The 23,043-nt window shown below is 39.7% G+C and overlaps 1 protein-coding gene and 1 pseudogene across 5 annotated transcripts in view; both read left to right on the top strand.

Moving 5' to 3' along the window:
- Positions 1-13,229, top strand: part of LOC139478562 (uncharacterized) — a 69,916-nt gene extending 56,687 nt beyond the window's left edge. For all 5 annotated transcript variants that reach the window (XM_071261091.1, XM_071261094.1, XM_071261090.1 and 2 more), the window contains 4 exons: positions 3,868-4,012; positions 4,278-4,362; positions 6,048-6,135; positions 10,548-13,229. In XM_071261091.1, coding sequence (XP_071117192.1) covers positions 3,868-4,012; positions 4,278-4,362; positions 6,048-6,135; positions 10,548-11,357 — 1,128 coding nt within the window. In that variant the 3' untranslated portion in view covers positions 11,358-13,229. The remainder of the gene's footprint in view (positions 1-3,867; positions 4,013-4,277; positions 4,363-6,047; positions 6,136-10,547) is intronic.
- A 7,685-nt stretch (positions 13,230-20,914) lies between these two features.
- The window catches only part of LOC139479522 (interleukin-6 receptor subunit beta-like), a 28,347-nt pseudogene continuing 26,218 nt past the window's right edge, over positions 20,915-23,043 (top strand).

Raw genomic sequence — 23,043 nt, 5'->3', positions numbered from 1 at the left:
CCGGTCATCAAGTTTTCAAAAAACCAGGTCTCAGGGAAAAGTTGGTTCTGTTGATGCCTCCTGTGACCTACCTGAACTTCATTGAAAAATCCTTTCGATTGGTCAGGATATTGTCCATGCAGCAACCAACAGTCCTGTGCTCACAGTAAAGCATGTGCTGCTTGCAAAAGCAATTCAACAAAAAACAGGAAGCTTGTCTTTGGTGACTGTTGAACAAACATCAGCACTGCATAAATAGATCACTTCTTCAAGAGATGGATACTGCAAATGCAGAGATTCTGACATCTCAGAACGATCTTGGCTACCATATGCCGCAGGGAATGGCTCCAAATGTACCTTCTTTATTTGGTTTGACAACTATGACTACAAAAACAGAGGTCATTTCTCAGGATCATTACAGGTCCATGATACAACTGGATACATGGCTCAAGCAAGATTACCTGGACATGATGCTAATCGAGAACCTCCTACAGGTCAATCAGAGAATCACCCCCGAACTGGACGTAAATCCATATCTGTCTCTGAGGATAATCTTCTATCATGCATCATCAGCAAAAGACCCGAACCTCCATGATATAATAATGCTGCTCAACTGCTGACTACACAGGATTCAAAAAGTGCAAAAAGGCTAAGGAGGTTGATTTGGTATGGCAGCTGTCGCGAATGGATTTCAACTTAGGCGAAAACGTGGAACCAATCAGAGCAAGCTGTCCCAGTATGGAAGGGATCCACAGCGCCACCCAGCCCTGTACACCAATGGAGCCTCACAGAATTGGATACTGTCAAACCATCCACAAACCGCCTGATCCAAGTGTGATCTATACATTTCTGACCAGATCAGTTGAGATGACTGACAAAACAATGGATGATGATCATGGCAGAGGTTCTTGTTCTGTCCAAGTGGTAGTTGATATGGGAATATGGACCATAACCATAGAAGTTATCCACGGCAAACGGGATTCTGATCTTGAAATGAACCGAATTGTGTTGCATCAGGGGCCATTTCATACCAGTTTGAGGTTCATGGCATGTGCTGGTTTCCTCTTTGGTAGTGCTGGACTGCATGACATCTTTGAGGCGGGAATTTTGGCAGAGGGATCAGTTGGCAAGGTCCTTCAAGGAGAGCACTGGGAGCGTGGGTTCTATACCCACACGCTTGTTGCTGAAGCTTGTGAGAGACTTCGTTTTGCAGCGTTTGTCAACCACCTTGATCATGGAAGATGCCTTGAAATCTTGAAGTCTGAAATTAATGGTATTCGTCATGATATGTCACCTGAGAGACTTGCCACTCTAAAAACCTCAGACACCTTCAGATTTGTGTTGTCACTCTACAACTCATACATCAAATCTCTTGGACCAAATGGAAAGTTCTGGTCAATGTATCTCAAAATTGTTGGGATACTCATGTGGCATGTGCGAGCTGCTCGAACAGGTGACTCTGAAATTGAAATGCTCCCCTGGTTTATTGCCTGTGGAAGAAATGTATATGGACGATACAAACCTCTCTACTTGCTCATGATGCTGAACCTTGAAAACACACACCCAGATTGCCAAGAGCAGCTTCTTAATGGATCCCTCTTCACCATCCAGAAGAGTAAAAATAACCCATTTGGCAGAGTTCCTGCTGACCAAGAAACTGAAATGGGTGTTAACAGAGATTCTAAGGCTCCAGGAGGTGTAGCAGATATCAGCATGAAACCAGCAGCAACACGGAAATGGGAAATCTTTCGGAAGATTCTTCAGTTGAAATACCTGATGGCGATATCCATGATTCAGACATGAAGTCAAACTCATCTTCAGACACAGACAGTGATATCTGAATCAACTTTGTCCAATGAAAATGATGCATCTGAATTCATTAAAGCTCTTCAAATATCATTTACTGAATCAAATACAGTACTAGTTAGTGTGAAACATTTTGACATCATGAAAATGGACTTTGATTTAAAAACAATTTTCCTTTGAGTTTGAGTCTAATCTCAGATATGTAAATATGTTGCATTTTTTCTACAAAATTCATTATTTAACTTTATAAAAGTACTTTTTTTGCAGAATTCTGAATTACTTTGCATTAAAAATGTATATGTGCTCCTATAAATGCATTTCTGATTATGAAAAAGCTCACTTGTTATTGTTTTGACAGAGTAATGAGTGCATTGAGAAATTTTCCCACTTGGGCGGCCATCTTGGACGCCATTTTGGATTTCGGGGTGACCGCAGTAAATTTTTACGAGCACACCAAGAAATAATGATAGGTAATGGTTTAAGCAAGCTAAAAAACATGGTGAACTTAGTTTGTAAGATGGGTTCAATGGCACCCAAAAACTAAGCATGCTACGGGAATCAGACCTTCGATTATACTGCAATAGCAACATTTCAGTATACCGTAGATCCTTATACCTTTGTCAAGTTGTATTCCAAAAGAACGTTATAACGAAATAATAAAGTTGTTATCCATAATTGTGTGTACTTCATCATCCGTCAGCTTCTAAGAAATACCTATCAAACAATTTATGACTGCAAATGATAAAAAATACCCAAGACTCAATAACAACATGATGTGTAAATTCCAGTGTTGATACCATCAACAATTGTGTAGAATAAGTAGAAAATTATGCTTATGTTAGTTTACCAAGTTTTTGTTCAATTGTTTGTTGTTTAACACCGCACTCAGCAATATTCCAGCTTTATGATGGCGGTCTGTAAATAATTGAGTCTGGACCAGACAATTCAGTGATTGACATCATGAGCATCGATCCACACTATTGGGATATGATGACCCGTCAGTCGCCTCTTACGACAGGTCACTAGTGTATTGTTTAGCTCTGCAGTCATGGAGTCATGCCATGTCAAGATGGACTGTGAGGCTGAGGAAAAATGTCAGTCAGTCAGTCACATGAGGCAGACCCTGTTATCAGCTGAGCTTGACATGTGACATTGTATTAACGTGTTGTGTGTGTGTGTTAGTATTATAGTATTAGTATTATAGTATTATGGGGGACCAGTAGCTAGTAGCCAGATCAACAATCCACATGGTTGGATTATTATCTGACAGAAACGTGTTGTCATGAAGATGTTTGTTTCATGAGGTCATTGTATGTCAACGACACGTCATGTCATAAGCAGACATTTACTGATAAAATTCCTATGAAAATGTCAAGTAAAACTGTTTTAAGTACAAGTATTTTTTAGTTTTGGATGCCTGGCTGTGAATACCCCATCAGAGCTCCAGATAAGCTTTTGGTGTTGTGGGTATTTTACCCATGCATTTTAAAATCATTGGGTATCAGTAATTCTATCTGGGTATTCAAGTTTCTGTTACCCACTAGTTTTTACACATGTGGGTATTTAAGTTAACTATTTTAAAACACTATTCATCTAGTCCCTGCAAACTGGTGTCGTGGAGGTTCGAGAGCTTTATAGGACTCAAAAATACCACGATACTTCCACAAGAAAGTGTGATGGCAAATGATCATGATGTAACTGTCATCGTGGAGTTTGGCAAGGTTGACGGAATGCCCGTTTATAATTTCAAAAAAAGTTGCTGATTTGCTAATCGAATACGCAGGGTTACTTCACAATGTTTTGATGATACTCACAAGTTTTATTTTTGTAGCGTATCTTGGATTTTATTTTACTGCGTATTTCTGCATTTCTGATGCATATTTTACGCAGATACGCAGCTTATCTGGAGCTCTGCCCCATACATAAATGAAATCATCTCATCTCGGACCTATGCTTGGGTGGCCAAGCATATTTCACAATCATCCACTGAGTTTAGACAACCATAGTTCACAATCGTCCACTGATTGCAGACATAGGACAAATCAAAGCGAATGTGAGAGTGATAAAAGTTTCTTTTCTCAGGATGAAATTCAGCATCAGGATGTTGCCAGCTTGATGCAGATAAATGAGGAGGACCTGGACTGTGACCCAGATTGTCTGTATGCTGTGTCAGGACGTGAACACAGCAGGGCCGGGATGGTGTGGTCTTCAACTAAAGTGAGAGTTGGTATGCAAGATAATCCACATTCAGACACAACTTCTAGTCATGAGACAAGTGAAATTTTTCGAGAAATTCTTGTTGCTCCAATATCATTGCAAACAGTGATATCCACCGTTTATTTCTGGTGCGCAGATCAGGAAACTGGATCTCAAGATATTTGAATATTATATGAGCAAAATATTTGTTTTCAGTGCATACTGTGCAGAAAATGGACTTTCCAACTTAAATGATTATTGCAGTCATTGTAAACAATGTTTGAAATCTGTTTCAGTTGTGGAAAGAGATGGCCCTGGAACAGAAATCATTGTAACGGGAGTTATCGTCTTAGTGGCTCTTATAATATTTGCTTTAGGAGGGTAAGTCCACACTTCATCGGAACATAAGTCACTAGTCTGAAGCCCCAATACATCTCACTTCTGTCTAGATTCAGCATGACTTTAACAACGACTTGGATTCAGCATGTCTTTAACACAGACTAAGATTCAGCATGACTTGAACAGACTAAGATTCAGAATGACTTGAACAGACTTTGATTCAGCATGACTTTAACAGCTTTGATTCAGAATGACTTGAACAGACTTTGATTCTGCATGACTTTAACAGCTTTGATTCTGTATGTCTTTAACACAGACTAAGATTCAGCATGACTTGAACAGACTAAGATTCAGAATGACTTGAACAGACTTTGATTCAGCATGACTTTAACAGACTAAGATTCAGAATGACTTGAACAGACTTTGATTCAGCATGACTTTAACAGCTTTGATTCAGAATAACTTTAACAATGACTTTGATTCTGTATGTCTTTAACACAGACTAAGATTCAGCATGACTTTAACAACGACTTAGATTCCGCATGTCTTTAACAATGACTTAGATTCCGCATGACTTTAAAAACTTTGATTCAGAATGACTTGAACAGACTTTGATTCAGCATAACTTTAACAACGACTTTGATTCTGTATGTCTTTAACACAGACAAAGATTCAGCATGACTTTAACACAGACTTAGATTCCACGTGTCTTTAACACAGACTAAGATTCAGCATGACTTTAACAACTTTGATTCAGAATGACTTGAACAGACTTTGATTCAGCATGACTTTAACAACGACTTTGATTCCGTATGTCTTTAACAGTCTTAGATTCAGTATGACTTTAACACACTCTTAGATTCAGCATGACTTTAACACAGATTTAGATTCAGCATGACTTTAACACAGTTTTGGATTCAGCATGACTTTAACAGATTTAGATTCAGCACGACTTTAACACAGTCTTAGATTCAGCATGACTTTAACAGATTTAGGTTCAGCACGACTTTAACACAGTCTTAGATTCAGCATGACTTTAACACAGATTTAGATTCAGCATGACTTTAACACAGATTTAGATTCAGCATGACTTTAACACAGACTAAGATACAGCATGACTTTAACACAGACTAAGATTCAGCATGACTTTAACACAGTCTTAGATTCAGCATGACTTTAACACAGACAAAGATTCAGCATGACTTTAACACAAACTAAGATTCAGCATGACTTTAACACAGTCTTTGATTCAGCATGACTTTAACAGACTTAGATTCAGCATGACTTTACAACAGATTTAGATTCATATAATAGGAATGAACCTGACATAGACTTCCAAGATATTTCAAATTGATAATTTGCTATTTGTCATTGCTTTTGACTGTAGCACTGGCAAAATGTATTAATGTCCACGTATAAAACAACCTGGTCATGCAAACACTGAAGTTGATGGAAGTTTTGTTTTTATTTAGACATATGAAAGTCAGAAGGAATGGGCGCATAGTCAGAAAGAACCGGGAACATTAGTGACTTGTTCTTTAAACTTATAGTTCGAGTTACCTATTGTCATTAAACAATATATCACGTGACTAACCACGGTTCTGGGTAGTCCTGTGGGTACCTAGGTCCTACTCAGTACCCACCCGACCCAAGTACCCGTGTTACCCATCCCAGCCCTATCAGTTATGTTGCCTGTTCTTGAGGTAACAATTGTGACCATGTTGCAGATGTTGCTATTGGATGAAGAAAAAGGGAGTGTGCAGTAACTACGTAATTCAGCTACCCGAATTCAAGCATTACCTCCTCAACAACAAGGTGACAATCAATCTATCACATTTTTGCTGATAAGCCATTGATACTCTTACTTATATCACAAGACTGTTATTTATGAAGTTTTAGCTGGACAAAGTGGGTTTTTTTCAGCATAAAGAGTGAGTGAGTTGGGTTTAACATAACTTTGAACAATATTTCAGTTAAATCTAAGCGTGTCGGCTTAATGTGGGAGAAAGCCCGAATTGGTGGAGGTCTCGGACGTTTACCACTTTGGTGAAACCCACCATCATATGAATGGTGCTGACAAACCTAGAAACATAATTGGAGGGAACTAGGATTTGAACCCACAATCATAGGTTTCTGACGTGCCCAAGGGACACAACTCCGCACATCAAAGCCTTAAGCCTAGAGTTGGCCACCAGTGGCCCCGGTATGAAGAGTCCTTAAGTTATCAAGCGTTCCCTGATACACCATGCAGCAAAGTCCTGGGGTCTGTATTCTTGTGAATATTTTGTGCTAAAGTATTCTTGGAAATGAAAAAAAAATGTTTTGCTGGATTTAATAATCAACACAGAGCATTACGTAGATGTAAATACGAAATAACAAAACAACTCGAAAAGTACTAGTCTGGATTTGCTAGTTTTATCTCAGTGCTCAATACAAAATGTACTTTACAGGAGGTAATTTGTAGGCACTTTCAACATTCAAAAATAAAACTTAAGTCCAAATTGACATGGCAGAAACAGGCTATAGGCATTATGCAAATTAGCCTGGAAAAAAGTTATCAAAACAACAATAAAAATAACAGCTATGTTTATGTACATAATAATAATGACATGTAAGTTGTTTTTGGAGAAGGGAATATGTTACTTTTACGTTCTGATATTTTGACGATGATTAACTATCCCACAATACCACTCACAAATCACTAACCACTGACAAATCACATGCACTTGGGTTTCAAACACCTGTTTTCACCTGTCGTCAAGGTGTCATAGGTCATGGACATTCACCTTGATCTACTAACACCTGGTTATGCTCAGTTTCACAATAGTCTGTTTTGTTCATATTTTCACACACTTTTACGTGTAAAAAGACATAAAAACCTTTGATACGCTGTATTTGTGCCAAGGCACAATTAGTACTAATTGAGTTGTTTGAATATTTATAAATTTTGTATATTTACTGCATTTATTTAAAATCTGAGATCGAAAAAACAGGGTTTTTGTATTATGTCTCCATTGTATTGTTATGAATGACCTGGGCCCACTTGCACAAAGCGATCTTAGCGCTAAGACTATCGTAAGCCTATGTTAAAGTATGGGAGTTACAATCATTTTAGCACTAAGATCGCTTTGTGCAAGTGGGCCCTGGTTTCATTCACCACCATAACTTCTGTTCTGAAGCAACGTCACCATCTTGATCTCTCATCGCTTATTGACAAGTTCATGAGCTTGAAATCCACAACCAATCAAATGTCTCTTCTTCTCTTCACACCCGTGAAGATCCGGGGTAGAATAGGTCTCCAGCAACCCATGCTTTCTGTAAAAAGCGACTGTTTGTCGTAAGAGGGTGGTCAGACTCGCTGACTTGGTTGATGCATGTCATTGTATCCAAATTGAATGGGTTGATGCTCATGAGGTCAATCAGTGGATTGTCTGGTCCAGACTCGATTATTTACAGACCGCCGTCATATAGATGGAATATTGCTGAGTGCAGCGTTAAACAACAAACAAAACAAACAAAAAATCTTAGCTCATCATATATCAACAGATAAACACAGATATGTCAGACTTACGGTTGTCTTGGTAAAGTCTTGGTCCCTGCATATTCCTTCTATATTCATCATTGTTTAACCTTTGCTGTTTCGAATCAGATGTCTTGAAGTTACTGTTATCCCAATGTCATTTTGCAGCCCCAAACACGTACTTCTAGCCCAAATGTACTCTGATAAGTCGACATTTATTTCATTTTCTCATTGCTTGTTGTCTTATATTGTTTGTGTTCTTCAGTCTGTAAATGTATGTCAATGGACTTCATGTTTCGATCGTGTCCAACCCTGGATAACTCGAATTAATGTAGGTCTCTTCAACTTTGACACAGTGGTGTTTGACTGTACATTCCAAATAGCAGTCTTGAACATTACGTCCCTTTATGTATTAGGCTAAAATAATAGTCTTGAACATTACGTCCCTTTATGTATTAGGCTAAAATAACAGTCTTGAACATTACGTCCCTTTATGTATTAGGCTAAAATAGCAGTCTTGAACATTACGTCCCTTTATGTATTAGGCTAAAATAGCAGTCTTGAACATTACGTCCCTTTATGTATTAGGCTAAAATAACAGTCTTGAACATTACGTCCCTTTATGTATTAGGCTAAAATAACAGTCTTGAACATTACGTCCCTTTATGTATTAGGCTACAATAATAGTCTTGAACATTACGTCCCTTTATGTATTAGGCTACAATAATAGTCTTGAACATTACGTCCCTTTATGTATTAGGCTACAATAATAGTCTTGAACATTACGTCCCTTTATGTATTAGGCTAAAATAACAGTCTTGAACATTACGTCCCTTTATGTATTAGGCTAAAATAATAGTCTTGAACATTATGTCCCTTTATGTATTAGGCTAAAAAAATAGTCTTGAACATTATGTCCCTTTATGTATTAGGCTACAATAATAGTCTTGAACATTACGTCCCTTTATGTATTAGGCTACAATGATAGTCTTGAACATTACGTCCCTTTATGTATTAGGCTAAAATAACAGTCTTGAACATTACGTCCCTTTATGTATTAGGCTAAAATAATAGTCTTGAACATTACGTCCCTTTATGTATTAGGCTAAAATAACAGTCTTGAACATTACGTCCCTTTATGTATTAGGCTAAAATAACAGTCTTGAACATTATGTCCCTTTATGTATTAGGCTAAAATAACAGTCTTGAACATTACGTCCCTTTATGTATTAGGCTAAAATAATAGTGTTGGTTCTCATACACCACGTGTACCCGTGAAGATCCGGGGTAGAATAGATCTTCGGCAACCCATGCTTGCTGTAAAAGGCGACTACGCTTGTCGTAAAAGGTGACTAACGGGATCGGATGGTCAGGCTCACTGACTTGGTTGATGCATGTCATCGAACCCAATTGCTTGGATCGATGCTCATGATATTTATCACTGGATTGTCTGGTCCAGACTCGATTATTTACAGACCGACGTCATATAGCTGGAATATTGCTGAGTGCGGCGTTAAACAACAAACCAACAAACCAACCAATCATGCACTACTTGCATCATCATAAAGTCCACCGCAGGTTTAGTTTTTGGGGGGGGTATTCAAAATAAATTAACATGTTCGCATTATGAAATAAAATCAAAGCTCATTGTGTGCATGTGCTATGCGCACACTGGTAGTCCAATACTGGATTCCAGTTTTTTACTCATCAAGGAATACATTTATGTAGGGAGGCCCTTTTCCAGGTTGATTGTACACAACTGTTTAGTTGGTTACATACTAGTCTGAACACACACCCCAAAAAGCCACCGCCTGCCCGCTCTATATTTTCAAAAGCCATTGCCTGAGAAGCAATTCTTTTATTTTTTCAAGCCTTATGTGAAGGAGTTTACAGTAAATCAGACTGTCATGAATGACCTTTTCCAGATAATTAAGGCAAGCAAGTCCTTATTCTATGAGGCATTACCAGCTGTATGGGCGACAAGTAATAGTCTCACCTTACTTCAATCATGTAAAAGTGACAGAACCATCCAAGTTTCCTTTCCAGTTTCCATTGTTTAGTCATTCACAATATGGACTTTATTACTCATTGATTACTAGACAAAGATCCATCCGGGTCCGACGTCTGTAAGCCCCACTCATCTATGCGATAGTATTGAGTTGGTAGTAAGTACTTCCTCCTCATGTGTGTAATAGTGTTGAGTTGATAGTAAGTCGTTCCTTGACGTCACTACCCAATTGAAACATTAGGTACAATTTGTTGAAATTGCTATAACAAAAAGTCAAGTCAAGTATATTTCTTTTGCCATTGGCTAAAATCTGTACTATAAGTGAATAGAAAATGCTTGTTGTGTGTAGCAGAATGGGTCAAGACAACACAATGCCAATCCTCAACTCACCCACTGAGTAAAACTTTTAGCCATTCATCTCTAGATTCAGCCATCCAACCTACTGAAACTGTTAGACTCAATGGATGCAATCATTCATCACTTCTACTCAAATACCGGTAGAAAATATGGTATTCTGTATTCATTTCATAGGTCTCAAAACCTATATTTCATTTCAATTCTAAAAAGCTCGAGCTCACAAATTCTGAATAATATTTACAGGTATCAAATCTATGTTAGAAACTTCTAATTTGAAAACGTATAGTTGGCTTGTCTCCTAATTTTCTGAATTTTGTAATATTGTTTTATATTTCTCCACAGTTTGACACAAAAGAAGATGTGACAACTCCCAAGCACAAGCCTCTCAGAGATAGTGGCAATGCCAGCATGGGCACTGATGCCAGTCTGGCAGCAGTCATGGATAAAGGAGCTGTGAGGGAGAGGGAGATGTCGGGAGTCAGTAACCCATCTGATCCAACAATCAAGTGTGATGCAGACCACCCAGAAATACAGGAAGAGTCATCCGAGGCAAGGAGAGAGTCTTCACATAATCCAGGAAAAGCATCTGCATCAGGAGGTTTACATCCATCTGCAGGAGGAGCACATCCATCTGCAGGAGGAGCACATCCATCTAAAGGAGGTTCACAACAAATTCCAGGCACTTCAGCTGAAGACGTCACAGAGGAAATCCTGTGGGACAACTCTGGCCAGAGTTGTGTGTCGGAGTACAGGCAGTTTGCCAGAATAGGGGATGGATCTGTGCAGGACTCAAGTAAAGAGGAACGTGATGACTCGAGTGGGAAGTATTGGGATGAACAGACCATCGACCACTGTCTTCCCTTATCGAGATCAGTAAGTTCCGTTGCCAGTTCCTGCTCACAGTCTGGGCCCTCTGCTTCTTCTTACTCAGCAGTGTTGATACCCCTGGACTCCAGTTGTAAGGAGTCACGTCAGGATTCTAGTAGCCAGGAGTCCAGTAGCCAGGAGTCACGTCACAATTCTAGTAGCCAGGAGTCCAGTAGCCAGGAGTCACGTCACGATTCTAGTAGCCAGGAGTCCAGTAGGCCTCTGATATGTATTACCCAGCCAAAGAGCAGGCATTTTACAAAGAAGTCTTTGCAGTATTCTTAAAGGTCATTCTGAAGTGATCTGAGACTTCCAAACAGAAGAGGCAATATTTCTTTATTTGTTTCAAAGAACACAGCTTTAAAGGAGTATTTCATGCAGTGCAAATTGTAGATAGATATGTACCCAGCATGCACATCACCATCATATGAGGGTGAAGCTACACCCACACTACTGCCTGGGGACTTTGGGGATTGACTGTCTGTAGGATGAATGTCTGTAGGGTGACTGACTGTGGGGTGACTGTCTGTAGGGTGACCGGCATAGGTCCATTAGCAACTCCCGAAATCTCTCCCGTCACGTTTATCATGTCGGCCATTTTGACGTCTTGTACTTGATGTAAATGTATTACGACGTGCTGTCATGTCATTGAGGTAGTTCTTAACAGATCTTTCTCATCTAATGCTGATATTATTTGAATACATGTGTTGCGTAAGATGTTTCATATGCTCATGTCACCTCTGTATTTGAGAAACTATTTCACTTCGCGATATAACTGGTTGTTGTATGCCAGTAAGTGTTCACATGAAGTCACGGTATTAAATAAAATTGTGTATAGATCTTGGCCTACATCCTTTGAGGTAAGTAATTGTGATAAAATTTTCTGTGTGTAAAAGCTCTGACATTCATGCAGTTTGGCCCTCACTCTATGAAGGTTCATACTCCAGTGAACTGACACAAAGTGAAAGTCAATTCTTAAGTGTCTGTCAAACTCATGAGCCCCAATTGCCAGCTCTCGCTGGACAAAACGGCTGTGAAAGTCTGTCATGGAGCAGCATATGTCAAGTCATATTTGAAAGCAAACATCATTCTGCTGTATTTTTTATTTTTTTACTCACAGTTCAGATCAAATACCCTGTAAATCTGGAAATTAATGTGTCTCCAACTTAATACGACTGCTGACCCCTCGCAAAAAATGCGACTCAATATCAATACGATTCCCCAACCCCATCCCCATGGGAGTGAGTGAGTTGGGTTTAACGCCGCTTTTAACAGTTTTAGTTGTATCGTGGCGTGTCAGCTTAATGTGGGATGAAAGCCCGAAATGATGCGGATCTCAGACGTTTACCACTTCTGTTAAACCCATGAGCAGGGGTATGGTGCTAACAAACCTAGAAACATAATCAGGGCAAACTGGCATTGAACCCCCAATCATAGGTTTCTGGTGCACCCAAGAGACGTGAATTGTGGCGCCTTAGATGTCCCCCACCTGGGAATGGTACATATTATACATATATCAACAACAAGCTTGATACGAGTGGGTTGAACTCTTGACCCAAGCAGTGATAACTCAACAGACGCCCAGTGTGTAATTCCTATTCTTTGAATGACATTGGTATATACTTGTTACAACTGCTGCTCAATAAACTGTTTGTGTTTATATTTAAGTTGGTATTTCCGCTATCCAAAGTGTGCAGTGAGGCAGTCTGATTGTTGATAGTCATTTTGGAGACATAAATGCGAAGTTAATTAATGCGAACAAAGCCAGAAAGCATTTTTCGCATTTAATTCCAGCTCGTGTTAATTTCAAGGTTTACAGTATTCTGAATTTGGTTTGTTTATAATGGAACTAGAAAAACTAAGCAAAACATTTGTATGTTGTTCAACACTGCACTCAGCATTGCACAAGCTATATAACGCAACCTGTAAATAATTAAATCTGAAAAAGACAAACCAGTGATTGATATTATGAGCAAGATCCATTCTGTCTCACTCCCACCTGGTTCAATGGTTTATGTGTTTTTATCATAATAGAATGGAGATAGTTTTTCCTAAGCTGATGTACATTATACTCATACATTATACATTATTCTCATCATTTATGCTGCTATTGTCCCATGTAAATAATCATTTCCTGGCAATAAAGCTGCTGCTGTGTCACTGCCTGATGTGTTGGATGTTGACCCACTGAACCTGAAGGGTTCAGCTAACTGCTTGTGACTGAATGTTGTTTAATACCCTATTCTAACATGGATGTAGAAGGTCAGTCAGAGGTATCTGATGTGCCTTACACAGTTTATTACTGCTAAGGGCCATGTGTGTCATGAGCTGTCCTGCAGATCCTCCTACTGGAGTGAGTGAGTGAGTTGGGTTTAAGGCTGCTTTTAACAGTATTCCAGTTATATCACAGCTGTCAGCTTAATGTGGGAGGGAGGCCCGAAGTGATGCAAGTCTTTACTACTTCCGTGAAACCCACGAGCACGGGTATGGTGCTGATTAACCTAGAAACATAATCGGGGTGAACCGGTTTCACAGGTGTCTGGCCTGCTCAAGGAATGCACCTCTGCACAGCGAAAATTGCGGCTCCTAAGACGACTGGGCCATCTGTGCACAAATTCTGCTGTGGGAACAAATTAGACCAAAGGGCATCTATATAGTTTTATGTTGGTTTCACTTTATGCTGAGTCTGCACACTGGATCTCAAACAGAAGTCCATGTGGACAGTGTTGCTAGGCAATTGAAATTTGCACAATTCTTTTTAGATTGTCACTTGGAAGGAATTGTTTATGTGCTCTTTTGTATAATCTCATGAAGCAATGTCATGACTACATTAAACATTTACTAAGTCCTAAACAATCACTTCGGTTTGTATTAGAATCCGTAAACTGATATCTGTTTCTCATTCGGGAGATATGGGATGGTTCCTGATTGTCATTGCACTGCAACTATTTGTTCATAGACTTTTCGATACCAAACTGATACATCAACAGCTCGGACAATTGCTTGGTTGAGACCAATTAGTCATGAGCTGTCCTGCAGATCCTCCTACTGGAGTGAGTGAGTGAGTTGGGTTTAAAGCTGCTTTTAACATTATTCCAGTTATATCGCGGCGTGTCAGCTTAATGTGGGAGGGAAGCCTTAAGTGATGCAGGTCTTAGATGTTTACTACTTCCGTGTACACTACTGGTGGAGGGAGCGCAACATATCACCCCATCCTTCCGCGATAGGCACAGTTTCATTTCTGCGTCATCAGGCAAGCAGAGCTTGGTGTAGACGGCATCTGAGGTTTATAAGGCAAGACTGGGACAGGATCCTGTTCACAGATGAGTCCAGGATTCATCTGGATCGTTCCGAAGGTCGTGCAACAATAGTCAACTGGCATCCAGGAGAACGTTTTCGCGACACCTGTGTTACTGACGTCGTCAGTGTGATGGTATGGGTTTGTATCTTGGGAGAACACAACTCACCATTATTAATGGCATTTTGAATGAAGTACGCTACTGGTACTGTTCTACCCTCTTTGCAACCGCGGGAAGTAACATCACTTGCAGCAGGATAATGCCAACCTACATGTCGAATGTGTTGTAACTGACATTTTGAGGATAACATTGCTGGATAACATCCCCCATAGTTTATTTCAATTTAAGGGCAAAGGCAAAAGAACAATATAGATACACGTATTATATACAAAGTGGTGGTACAATAACAAGAGGTACAGAGCACAGTTAAATTACAATTTAGAATTATAATAATGAGAACGTAAAGATGGGGCATCTTTAATACATTTAGCACATGACATGGTTTCAATGTTAGAAGTTTGGAGTAAAGATTTGAGAGAATATTCATTTTTTAAAGATAATGTTGGGACGATATGTGTCCTAAAATATCATAGGCCGGGCATACTTACAAAAAATCTAACTCATCTTCTATGATCATTTTACAAAAAAAGGGACAAAATCTAAGGTTTCTAGCTACATCCTCCCGCCTACCTATATTTTTCATAATTTGTAATTCTTAATAATGTTAAAGATCATCTTTGGTCTCTTTGGTGTGTATGAAGCAAATATGGTTCAATTGCGAAAGTTGACTTTATAGTGGAATAAAAATCTAAATTTGAATGCTCATTTAACTTTGAAAAAAGTTATTAAACACAACATTCTTTAATTCGTTGTTGAAATTCTAAAAGAAATAAATCGGTGTTTCCGATACCGTGATTATTCCATACATAATTAAAACCATATGAATAAAGTAATTTCTGAACATTTGCGGCCCATGTAGTTCTGCCTTCCTCGTCCAATCTTCTCAACACGTCATTACATTGCTTTGGATAGCTAGTATCCGGCATACATAAAAGTTTACACCAATATTTATTGCATCTGGTGAATGAAACACAATATATATATTACACCGACCACACTCACTTGAAACAGCTGCAGGAGTAGAAGATACTCATGAAGATCTGTAGTAGAACAGTAGAAAAAGAGGCGACTTACTGGATCGGGTGGTCAGGCTTGCTGACTTGGTTGATGATTTCAATCACTGGAATGTCTGGTCTAGACTCGATTATATACAGACCGTCGTCATATAGCTGGAATATTGCTGAGTGCGGCGTTAAACAACAAACAACACAACAAACAACAAAGTAGCAGAAAAACCGAGAACATATGTACAATATTTTACATGAAACTGTTCTAGTGCCTCCCATTCATGCCCGCCCAATACCGCGGATGAATGCGACCGTTTTATTTCAGAATCAAACATTTTAAAGAGAACGGTAGGAGCAAAATGTTTTAACTTCGACTGCAACTGTTTTATAGGAAAAAGTGCTCTACTAGCTTTGTGAATATTTTCACCATTTTTGACCATGATTTTGACCATGAAAGTCTATTTGAAAATGTGATACCAAGTTAACTATATTAGGTTGAGGTTTTCAGGGCAATATCTTTATTCGGTAAACTACGTTTATAACGAACACGCTTATACCGAACTGACGATATAACGAACTGTTTTTGTGCCCCGTTCATTTCCTGTATATGGCTGATATGTGCCTATAACGAACTACGATTATAACGAACTAAAATTAAGGTCCCTTTTAGTTCGTTATAACCGTAGTTTATTTTTCAGTATCCTAAACTTTACGACGGTCACGGAACACAAGGATGTCAGTTTTATTGAAGAAACTTTCAAGCATCGCTTTGAACAAAATTTCCATAATATTTGTATTTGTTTTTGTAAACCAATAACACTATCAGAAAACAGACACAAATCATCTTCATATGACAGTAAAAGCCAGTCTGAAAAGCATGCACCAACAAACATACCTCTCCCGCCATGCTGCTGTAATACATCTTCAAGTTGGTTTATAAATCTAAATACTAAATAGAAGTGGACTAAGATACAACCTTCAACGTGAACATATCTGAGATGATATGGAACAACGAATACCACAGGACCAGATGATGTTAATTTTTCCCCAGAGATTTCCCATCCGGATGAATGTTCCTTCTGCTCTGTGCTGCTTCAAATGTCAGCCCCTTGGGCATGTCTCTGCCAAGCGTAGAGGCACTCATCATGTTTGCACCACATTGCACATATGAGGGGTGCAATGAAGGTTTTCTTAAATGTAAGAACTGTGGTGAAAGCACAGGGGCTTGTAACGCTAAAAATAGCAGCTACCAGATATATGGCCACTCCCAGTGTCAGTATACTATATATAACGTCCTTTACACAGTATACTGACACTGGGTGTGAGCATATATCGTGTAGCTTCTATTCTTTGCGTTACAAGCCCGTTTTGGTGAAAGCTCACTCGGCAGCATGTATTAAATACCAAGAATCAGTCCAGATCCAGAAAGTCAGAGCTGAGGGTAAACTGTCTTATTCTCAGGCTGCTCGAAAGACGCTTGGGGATTTAGATATTGCTCATGGTCAACTACAGGTTCCTAAAGTTCATAAGCCACTAAATCACTGTCCCTAATTTCTCCTATCATGGGCCGCCTTCGTGGTCTAATGGTAGAGCGTCCGCCCGGAGAGCGAAAGGTCCGGGGTGCGATCCCAAAAAGACGTTATAAGATGGTACTTGTTGTTGACTGGTTGGCTCGGAGTCAGTATACTGTGTCTGTGTGGGGTATTCATGTTAAACTGTTAATTTTTAGGCCTGAAAAAGAAAAGACGCAAATGTTTGAAGAGTTGTCATTGTGTTTTGGAGACATTCTTCAGTTTCATGTAGTGTATCGTCTGCAAATTGAGAAAATAGATTTTCTATCTCATCAATACTTAATCCGTTTATTTGTTTTATTAGTGCATAGTTTTACTGCCAAAGTTTCAGCGCATAACAAGAATATATAAGGAGATAAAGGATCACCTTGTCTACATCCTCTTGTTACTTTAAGTGAGTGAGTGAGTGAGTATGGTTTTACGCCGTTTTAGCAATATTCCAGCAATATCACGGCGGGGGACACCAGAAATGGGCTTCACACATTGTACCCATGTCGGGAATCGAACCCGGGTCTTCGGCGGGACGAGCGAACGCTTTAACCACTAGGCTACCCGACCGCCCCCTTGTTACTTTAAAAAATCTTGAGCAAAACCGTTTACTAAAACACCGGGTTTTATATCGTGATAGAAGGTTGTTATCCAGTGCTTAACTGAATGTCCAAAGTTAAAAAAAATCGAAGCTTCTTGAATGATATCCCAATCTCCTGAATCAAACGCCTTTTAAAAGTCCAACAATCCATGGATTTCCATGCATTCACTTAAGTCCATAATATCATAAATTAATGTAGTGCATTCTCCAATGTATCGTTCTGACGTAAAACCTCTTTGATCCTCATTAATTATGTTGGCCTTGTTAATTCTATTTGTTATAGAAGATGCTATCTTATAGGGGTTTTTTTATAGTGAAATTTGACTCCAATTTTTAAGTGCTGGTTGTATTTATTGTTTGGAATGCATGCTATTAGACCCTGCTTTTCACGTATGTAAGTCCATTCTTTGCTTCAAGCTTAACTATAGCCTTATTCAGATAGTTTTTCTTTTTTTCTAAGGATAAATACGTATTTAGTTTTCTTTTCGTCCATTTCTCACCATTCTGAGCGAGATGGCATGATTATTCCTCCTGTTTTTATGTTATTTATTTCTTCCAGTCCGGTGTTTGCCTCTTTAAGTTTCTTCAATATTGTATAATTTCACCTCATCAACAGTAGTGTTTAAAAAAAGTGTGTCATCCATATTAAATCAGTCATTGCCTTGTTCATCGACACCTGTTTTATAATGTTCTGTTGTAGTTTTAATTACTTTTCTAGTTCTTTCAACAAAGGTTTTGTCGTTTAGTTGGGAATTAGTGAACCTCGATGCTATTAGTTTTTAACGAAATCCAATGTATAGAGTGATCTGATCTGTAAGCAGGGTCTTTACCAACTTTATCTATGGATATTTCAAGGTCTCTTGATAAGAAGTAATACAATCTGGCTTGTTTTATTGGTTTGGTTTGTCTCAACGTATATCGTCTCTTGTCTAGGTTCATATATCTCCAAGGGTAAAAAAAAGGATTGTTCACCCATTAATTCTATTTTTCTCTCTGGCATATGAGTTGTTGACGTTTTATTATAGTTATACAGATCAACGCCTGGGTTTTGGATAAAATTCCAATCCTCGCAGATGGAACAGTGATGAGGTTCTCTTAACCAGACTTCGTCTTGGGCATTGTGGTTTTGGTGCATATCTCAAAAATATTAATGCAGACATTTCTGCACATTGTAAGTGTGTAACCAGCTTGACATTGAGGATCATTCTTTACAGCACTGCCAAAAATATGTAAATCAAGGTGCGGCAATGGTGGACGTTCTTACAGTTCTCGGGGCGGTCGGGTAGCCTAGTGGTTAAAGCGTTCGCTCGTCACGCCGAAAACCCGGGTTCGATTCCTGATATGGGTACAATGTGTGAAGCCCATTTCTGGTGTCCCCCGCCGTGATATTGCTGGAATATTGCTAAAAGCGGCGTAAAACCATACTCACTCACTCACTCACTCTTACAGTTCTCTATTTGACCTCTCATTAGCTGGATTATCATGGTCTGGGAATATCGTTCGCCATGAAGTTCAGGGTGTAATTCTTGCTTACATTTAAGCGTGTGACAGTATTGTCACTTTATTAAATTTCTAGGAACTTTGCAAACCTTTAACATTGGCAAGATGTAAATGGACCTTGTTTCCCGAACACCTATAAAACTTTCAATGATAATTCAATCAATCAATCAATCAATCAATCAATCAACGTGTAGTCATCTAGGGAAAAACGCCATGTTATTTTCGCTCAATTCAGAAGCAGATCTAATACTCCCTTTCGATCCAATTTGTTGAATTAAATATGATGAAACAGGCACGTCATTACATGTAGGGGGCACGGGTGGCCCAGTCGTCTAAGGCGCCTGCACATTGTAAGTGTGTAACCAGCTTGACATTGAGGATCATTCTTTACAGCACTGCCAAAAATATGTAAATCAAGGTGCGGCAATGGTGGACGTTGTTACAGTTCTCGGGGTGGTCGGGTAGCCTAGTGGTTAAAGCGTTCGCTCGTCACGCCGAAAACCCGGGTTCGATTCCTGATATGGGTACAATGTGTGAAGCCCATTTCTGGTGTCCCCCGCCGTGATATTGCTGGAATATTGCTAAAAGCGGCGTAAAACCATACTCACTCACTCACTCACTCTTACAGTTCTCTATTTGACCTCTCATTAGCTGGATTATCATGGTCTGGGAATATCGTTTGCCATGAAGTTCAGGGTGTAATTCTTGCTTACATTTAAGCGTGTGACAGTATTGTCACTTTATTAAATTTCTAGGAACTTTGCAAACCTTTAACATTGGCAAGATGTAAATGGACCTTGTTTCCCGAACACCTATAAAACTTTCAATGATAATTCAATCAATCAATCAATCAATCAATCAATCAACGTGTAGTCATCTAGGGAAAAACGCCATGTTATTTTCGCTCAATTCAGAAGCAGATCTAATACTCCCTTTCGATCCAATTTGTTGAATTAAATATGATGAAACAGGCACGTCATTACATGTAGGGGGCACGGGTGGCCCAGTCGTCTAAGGCGCCGCGAATTCGCTGTGCAGAGTTGCGTCCCTTGACACGCCAGAAACCTATGATTGTGGGTTCGAATCCCCGTTCGCCCCGATTATGTTTCTAGGTTTGTCAGCACCATACCCGTGCTCGTGGGTTTCACCAAAGTGGTAAACGTCTTAGACCTGCATCACTTGGGGCTTTCCTCCCACATTAAGCTGACACGCCGTGATATAACTGGAATAATGTTAAAAGCGGCGTTAAACCCAACTCACTCACTCATTACATGTAACCGACCCGTGAAGATCCGGGTTAGAAAAGGTCTTCAGCAACCCATGCTTGTAAGAGGCGACTTACGGGATCGGGTGGTCAGATCTCCCTCACATGGTTGATGCATGTTTGGTATCTCAGTTGCGTAGATGGATACTCATGATGTCAGTCAGTGGATTGTCTGGTCCAGATTCGATCATTTAAAGACCGCCGTCATATAGCTGGAATAGCTTAGGGCGGCGTTAAACAACGAACAATTAGAAATGTAGCATGTAGCCTTATGTGGGAAAGACACATTTTATTATGACAGGATAGAAATTGTTTGACAGCAGATTGACTGATTTGTCCACACAGACCCGGACTTTCCAACAGTAGGCGGAAGAAAGCCAACATCCCTCACCGGTACACTAGTCCGTCATCAGCTTTGTTTGTTTTGTTTGTTTGTTTTTTTAACTCCGCACTCATCAATATCCCACCGATATGACGGCGGTCTGTAAATAATCGAGCCTAGACCAGACGATCCGGTGATTGACATTATGAGCTTCGATCCACGCAATTGGGATCGATGACATGCATCAACCAAGTCAACGAGCCTCACCACCCGATGTCGTCATCATCCCTGCGGGGTACGACAAAATACAGTGAAGAAAAAAGGTAAGTTGAAAATAGATACCACGACAGTTACTTTATCCCGAGACTCAGTTTGTGAAATGCCTACTTCCATGATTGATACTCAATCATTTCAGCTGAACATACTAACACAGGGAACTGTTATGTTGTTTTTAACGGAGATAAAGAGAAAACTTGGGTATAAGCCTTGCTGGTACACTTTCCGTGTTTTAAAACAATAGCAAGTGTAAATATGGTTTGAAGTGTAACATGTCCGGCGCTCGTGCCGGAAGAGGGGACAGATGGTCGGGCTCTGTGATTTGTCTGATGACGAGTGATCTTGGTCCGGACGCGATGATACACAGGTTGTCGTGATATATGTGGAATATTGTTGATGTTGACTCACTCACTTAAGCTCTCACTTACTCATTCAGTACCTCTCACTCACTCAGCCTCACCCACTTAAGCGATTATACACAGGTTGTCGTGATATATGTGGAATATTGTTGATTTTGACTCACTCACTTACTCATTCAATGTCTCACTCACTTAAGCTCTCACTCACTCATTCAATACCTCTCACTCACTCACTTAAGCGATTATACACAGGTTGTCGTGATATATGTGGAATATTGTTGATTTTGACTCGCTCACTTACTCATTCAGTGTCTCACTCACTCATTCAATACCTCTCAGTTACTCAGCCTCACTCACTTAAGCGCTCACTGACTCAATCTCTCACTCACTCTCACTCTCTCATTCAATGTCTCACTCACTCCCTTAAGCGCTCACTCTCACTCATTCAATATCTGTGTCACTCACTCAATCTCTCACTCACTCATTCAATACCTGTCTCACTCACTCAGCCTCACTCATTAAAGCCCTCACTCACTCACTCATTCAATGTCTCACTCACTTAAGCTCTTAATCTCTCACTCACTCATTCAATACCTGTCTCACTCACTCGCTTAAGCCCTCACTCACTCATTCAATGTCTCACTCACTTAAGCTCTTAATCTCTCACTCACTCATTCAATACCTGTCTCACTCACTCGCTTAAGCCCTCACTCACTCATTCAATGTCTCACTCACTTAAGCTCTTAATCTCTCACTCACTCATTCAATACCTGTCTCACTCACTCGCTTAAGCCATTACTCACTCATTCAATGTCTCACTCACTTAAGCTCTTAATCTCTCACTCACTCATTCAATATATGTCTCACTCACTCAGCCTCACTCACTTAAGCTCTCACTCACTCAATCAATATATGTCTCTCTCACTCACTTAAGCTCTCACTCACTCAATCAATATATGTCTCTCTCACTCACTTAAGCTCTCACTCACTCATTCAATATATGTCTCACTCACTCAGTCTCACTCACTTAAGCTCTCACTCACTCACTCATTCAATGTCTCACTCACTCAGCCTCACTCATTTCAGCTCTCACTAACTCATTCAATATCTCACTCAATATCGTACTCTGTCACTCGCTCATATAGTTTCTTCCTCACTCGCACATGTAATATATCACTCTTTCAATCCTTCACGGAGTCACTCGCTCATTACAAACGCGCATGCAAACTTACATGGCGATCCGTCGCCAGCGTCTACGTGCTCGTACAGATGTATATCCGATGTCCGTTTGTGTTTCCTCTAGATGTGTAAAGGCAAACATCCTTGTCTTCCATCAACACACCATCTACACTATTTCGACAAACACATCGTTCAAAGCGGAACCACAATAAATGGATGTTGCTGGGAAAGTGATAAGTGCACGTCACAATCAGACTGGCACACATAACACAAGCAGTTTAACACACATAACAAAAACAGGTTGATGAACATGAAACCATCAATTTGGCAAACGTGGCACAATCATTTTCGTCACAAACACACAAACAGTTTAGTATAAATGACTCAACCAGTTAAGTACACATAACAAAGGTTTGATATATATGACACAATCCGTTTGACGCACATGACACAATCCGTTTGACACATGACACAATCAGTTTGAC

The sequence above is a fragment of the Haliotis cracherodii genome, unplaced genomic scaffold (assembly GCF_022045235.1).
Source record: "Haliotis cracherodii isolate W230 unplaced genomic scaffold, xgHalCrac1.p SCAF_4, whole genome shotgun sequence".
In the NCBI taxonomy this organism is placed as follows: domain Eukaryota; kingdom Metazoa; phylum Mollusca; class Gastropoda; order Lepetellida; family Haliotidae; genus Haliotis; species Haliotis cracherodii.
Note: the sequence above shows the minus strand (reverse complement) of the source record. Positions and strands in the feature narration are given on the sequence as shown.